The sequence below is a fragment of the Vipera ursinii genome (assembly GCF_947247035.1).
Source record: "Vipera ursinii genome assembly, chromosome: 2".
In the NCBI taxonomy this organism is placed as follows: Eukaryota; Metazoa; Chordata; class Lepidosauria; order Squamata; family Viperidae; genus Vipera; species Vipera ursinii.
In genome coordinates, this window is record NC_139513.1 from 82,933,356 (window position 1) to 82,939,355 (window position 6,000).

A 6,000-nucleotide genomic window follows, 5' to 3' on the forward strand; every position below is an offset into this window, starting at 1 on the left:
AGAATACTTACAAAAAATAAATTTGGAGGAAATATCAATAGATAATGGAAGAATTAAGCTTCTGCTCCTGTTCATCAGCATTAAGTGTGTGATACAATCCACAATGATGAAAAAATGATGGTACATGCACCACAAATTTACAGTATAATTTTCATCATGTGCTCTTCTCAAGTATTCATCAATGTCCATCAGCAATTGTTCCACCAAGTTATAGCCAGTCACTTTGCCATTTCTGCAGTTTGGAAACATATACAGAGACCAATGTGGGCATCTCTAGGGATAAATGGTTTTTTCCCTAGATTTGGGAGACTCTGTGCACTTTTTCTGATTGTTTTTAAGAACAAAATTATTCCATCTTATTTCTCTATAAAGTCTGCATTGAAATCTGTCATTTGCATATGCACAAATATGATAAGTTATATATTGGGAATGATTTTCCCAGTGTATAACATTTCCCTAATATGTTTTTTTAAGAGAGAGAGAGAGAGAGAGAGAGAGAGAGAGAGAGAGAGAGAGAACTGCATTAGCAGATGTGCAAAAGTGCAAAAAGAAACAGATAATTGCATTCTGTATGTTGTGTATGCATTTAACAATTGCTTTTACTTCTTGCAGGATAATCAGACAGACAGTGGGATGGTTTTGGCGTCAGAGGAGTTTGAAAGGATAGAAAACAGACACAGAAAAGAAGGTGCATTCAGGTACTTCATTATCTTGCTCTCCCAATTGATTTTCTCTCTCTTCTCGGTAATCCAAAATGCCCGATGATGCTTTCTGCCAGTGGACTAGGAGACCCAAAATATATGTCCTCCTGAAAACTGGTGCTTGTGGCAGCATTGCTAAAGGCGCACTTAAAGCAAACTTGTGATTGAATGGAACGGTTTTTGAAAAGAGCTATGGTATTTGAATTCTGCAAAGAAAACGAAGTCATCGTGAATACTGCTTAAAGGCAACACAGATGGCACTGCTATTCCTGGGGACACGGGACATGTTTTCAGTGCTCAGGATAAAACCGCAGGGAAAAGGTTGAACTTTTCCTGGGTAGTAGCACCTTTGCTGTACTTTGTGCAGTGTGGTTGTGTGTATGTAACAAACCGATTAGATAGTAGCTATGACTACTGCACTGAAATCCTTGGGTGTGAGAGCACAAGGCAGAGCTTTCTCAAGGTAGTTCCCATCCTGTGGAACAATCTTTCATATTTTGAACTGCTTGTAATCTGCCAAGGCGCCATTCTTTTACACTGCCCTTGAAAACTAGAATTGTTTTGATTAGAGGGGGTTGATTTTATTTATATTAGGGTATATTAGAGTTTTGTTTCTAGTCGTGATCTTGTTTTACAAAGCACATATAGTCAGAATACGTGTGTGTGTGGAGAAAGAATTTTATACACACATACACATATACACGCACACATATTTACATTATCTGCATATAGATATTCTTTGGACTCAGTATTTTCAGTAGAAATAATTGAATTAGTATTCCTTTGAAATAAATTTTAAACATGTTTAATTTGACCAAATCAATAATAACAAAATAGAATATATTTGCAGCACAAGTGCTCTCCTTTCTCAGGAATATAGAAAAACTTCATCCTGGCCAAAAGATCAGATCTCTTTATTGCATCTGCAGTCAGGCTCTTTATTAATACAGAAAACCTATCCAGGGGCAAGAAATCAGGGTTAATACTGATGGAATACTATGGAGACACTGACTTATTTATGAACTGAAGAGCTTAGAAGCTCCCTGGCCTGTGGACTGAGGGACACAGTTCAGAGGGGATATTTAAAAATTGACAAGAGTTTGCATAAACTCTTTCACCAGAAATGAAATTAGGCATCTTTGCTTGTGCCATTCCCTACTGCTGTGCAAAATCCTTTTGATTTCTCCCGCTTGCCCACTTCCTTTCCACTAGTTAGTTCTAATGCTTTCAGCAGAAGAGCTCTAGAAGTGGACAAACATGAGAATCAAAGAAAGAAACCCTAATCTCAGAAAACGATGCCATTTACACAACAAGCAAAGGCATGATTTTTAAATGGAATGATCCTGTTCTGGGTTTGGATCAAAGCCATAGTGGATAGTGGAAGTCAATAACCACTGGTCTATCTGGTGATGACTATGGCATATGAAAAAAACTGTAAGTTGGGAGGGAGGGAGGGAGGGAGGGAGGGAGGGAGGGAGGGAGAAAAGAAAATTATATACTTATGGCACTAAGAAAATAGTGAAGTATTTGAATAAACTAGTCTATCCTGTAGAATGAAGTTGATAAAGACGTATAAGATGTGATTTCTTGCGGGGGAAATGGCAAACTGAAGAGCTCCATTAAAAGCAGAGCCAATGAGAGCAGTGGAATGAAAAGCCAACAAGTAGACCGGTTCTTTTTAATTCCAAATATTTGTTGTTGTAGAAATGGCTCGTTTATATTATTATGTAAAAGTAAGAAGTTGAGGTTTGATGTTATTATTTCATTCTACTGCATCAAAGGGAATCGGAAGTCAATGCCTTCTCTTTCTTTTTTCCCTTTGCCCCACACTTTTCCCTTCCTTTTTTCCTCTCCTATTTTTCTACTGTTTTCTTCTGTACTTTTGTAATAAAAAAGAACAATTTTTAAAAAATTGGAGAAGAAGCAGACACTCTTAAAATTAACTTCTGGATCCATTGTTCAAAAATATCCTTCAAAATATCTAATACTAAAATTGACTTACTGATAGAGAATGAAGCAAAATATTTTAATATTAGATATTTTGAAGGATATTTTTGAACAATGGATCTAAACTTAATTTTAAGAGTGTCTGCTTTGAATAATATTCTGTTTAAAAGAAGGTATGAAGGAGAAACAAGTTTAACCTGACAAGATTGAAACTGATTTAAAATAGGATTTAAAAATGATATGGAAAAAGATGCTATACTGAACATATAAACTACACCGGCTGATATCTTAATACTTACAGTAAAAGGGATACACTAATAACAAACCAAGAGTGACCTTGATAATTTCCTTATATTGGATTTATAATAATTGTTAATACTTTGAAGAATTTTGTAAGAAGGGACAAAGGGAAAAAAAGGAAAGAAATCAAATTTTAGAATATTTGAAGGGATTAAAGATCAAAATTGTTAAAACTAAAACAAAGCAATATAATGTTAGTTTATTTGATCATAGTAAAAGTACACAATTTTTCATTACCAACCAACTTAATGAATTTTTGCTGATCAGGACTGAAATGATGAGGCTTTAGGGATGTATTTATAGATAAGAGATGGGATATGGGAAGAAGAGATCATTGATTTTATTTTAAGAAGTGGTGATACATTACTAAAATTGTTTAGACAGTATTTATTGTGATACAGAAAAAATGACTGGGCCATTTATGAAGAGAATAGTGATTCTTTGATGAGTATGTGCTTAGGAAAAAAGTCTGTTTGGAATGTGTGGCTTAAGCATAAGTCTATTCATACGTAGACATGGCAAGATAATGAATATAAATCTAAGGTTTTGATTTATTGACAAAATAAGTTTATGATGAAAATGTGAGAGAATTAGTGAATGATACCAGGCTGATAAGAGCTGGTAAGAATGTAGATAGGCTTTTTTTTGAATGTCAAGAATGGCTCTTGTGAAAAGGAATAAAATTAAACAAGTAGAAAGTAAATTGAGTCTTATATCAAAATACCAGAAACTGCATTAATCTCCCAACAGTGAATAGTGGATGTAAGGACCATGGATGTGGAAGCTTCCCGGAATAGATTTTTTTTTCATTTAAAAGATTTGTATGGCTGTCCATCCTCAACATAACTTTGGGTGGCTAACAATAAAACCAATAATAAAATCACAAACCATAAAATAAAATCATGAAAAGTTACAGAATGCCACAGAAGTGCATGGAGTTATGATAATGGGAAGGGTGCAGAAGGCCATTTGGTGAAACAGGTTGCAGTTAAAAAAGCATGCATATAAAAGAATTAGTGCTACAAAAAAAATAAGGTTGAAAGGTATACATAACATGGAAAGATTATTGAACAGATGTAGTAAAAAGAAAGAGAGAAAATGCAGAGTAATTTTGATGGAAAGAATCGTGAATAAAAAAGGCTAAACAAGAAGACCTAGCAGGATACATGGAGTTAGAGATAAAAGTTATGGCATGTTTATGGAAATGATTTTGATTTGTTGAAGAGTGGAACTTAAACAAATGCTATAAATGTTATCCTCCCAAAAAATGATGAAAAGGTAGTCATAAAAGCTGTCAGAATATTGCTTAAGGCTGTAGCTGACATGGATGTAACTGGAAAAATATTCCAGTTACGGCTTGTTACAGCATGGCTTTGGAAAGATCTTTATAACCTTTGTACTTTGTAACCTCCTTCTTTTTCTTATCTAAATTTAGACATCTTCCAGACCAACCGGTCTGCAAAATGGTTTGTTCTTGTTTTGACCTTTCTGTTGCTCAGAAGCTTTTTGAGGAAGCTTAAGTTAGAATATGTCTTTGTTGGAACTGATTTCCTGGCCTTTTTTCTCCAACAGTAGTAAAGGATCCAATCAAAGCGCAGACCCAACAGTGGATCAATCCAAACCAAGGGGCAGAGGTCGGCCATTGTATCATTCAGAGCTCCGGGGTCAGACTTTTTATAATAGTGAATACGGGGAACTATCGGAACAGTCTGAGGAAGGCAGCTGCACTCCACCAGCTGAAGGCACCAGTCCCTCCCTCCTTCATGCTTCATTCTTTTCAGACCAATGCTAAAGGGGAAGACAGTCATGGACACACCTTGCTGAGAGACGCAACTTCTTCTCTTTCTGTACCAGTGTACCCTTCAGTGAAGAATACATATTTTTGCCCTAGAAGAAACCACAAGGGTGATTCCTGTGGAACAGATGGAGAGCTCCTTGGTTAAGAAGATGGATGCTGTGCCTTTCATACTAAACACTAGTCTTGCCTTTGACATGAATGAAAATCCTTGCTCCAATGATCTTTTAAGGATGAGATCTCAGATGCAGTTCTGTGGGATCTGTTTTGAGAGCTTCAATCACTGCTCAGTATTCCGCCTCCATTGAAATAGTTTGCCATAATGAGCTTTATTTCAGGTCAGATAAAAATAGATGTGTCTCAGCTGAGCATTTTTCCTGATATGCAGTTTTGTTTGTTTCTGCTCTTGTTTTCCCCTCTATTAGGAGAGGTGGAATAAAGAACCATTAAATTAATGTAGGCAATGGTGAAGCAGCAACATTCCCAAATTTGGATAATCCTTCACTTGATATAGACATTCCTATAAACAACTCAAGGTGTAACTATATTTAAGTCTTACATAGACTTATTTCATTTATATTAGACACCAAGGTAGTCCCCCAGCTTGAATATTTTCCATACTTTCCCTGTTTTAGACATGTGGAAACTGCTACAATGCCAAAGGGAAATATTTCATTTATGTATGTGTGTTAGGAAATTTGGTAATTTAAGGGAATTTTATTTTCATTCATTAGTTTCACATGCTGCAAGAAACTATAGTTTGTTTAACCATTATTTATTGAATAAAATACAATTGTCTGAGTTTACATAACATTTGAGGCCTGATGTGAATTATACAACTTTCACTGAGAAACAGAAATTGCATAACCGATATATGTCTAAAAATAGAGAATGAAATTTTAAAAATTCACAATCCATTTATGTGTCCAAATCTGAATCTTTTAAAGTATTCTGTACTGGATCTTTGTCATCTAAACATCTACCTTTCTGGGTTTGATGCTTTTGCTTTCTTTGATTGTAACTTCTGTTAAGGGATCAGAAAATTAATATAATCTATGATCCTACCGAAAAGTTGGTATTGTCCTTGTAAAATCTATATATTACTTAAGAACAAGAGATATAGTTCTTTGTTAAGATAATAGGGAAAAATATGGCAGCACTCAGCAGGAATCTGATGAACTTGTAATTCTCTCCTCCTTTGTCATTTGTAGGTTTTCTTTCCTATTTCTATTCATTTATGTATGCTTTCCAAAATAA

General features: G+C 35.1%; 1 protein-coding gene across 1 annotated transcript in view; it reads left to right on the forward strand.

The window, feature by feature from the left end:
• FLT4 (fms related receptor tyrosine kinase 4) overlaps positions 1 to 4,857 on the forward strand; it is a 114,668-nt gene extending 109,811 nt beyond the window's left edge. The window contains exons 29-30 of the mRNA XM_083352287.1: positions 613 to 698; positions 4,521 to 4,857. Coding sequence (XP_083208413.1) covers positions 613 to 698; positions 4,521 to 4,740 — 306 coding nt within the window. The 3' untranslated portion in view covers positions 4,741 to 4,857. The remainder of the gene's footprint in view (positions 1 to 612; positions 699 to 4,520) is intronic.
• Positions 4,858 to 6,000: the final 1,143 nt, after the last annotated feature.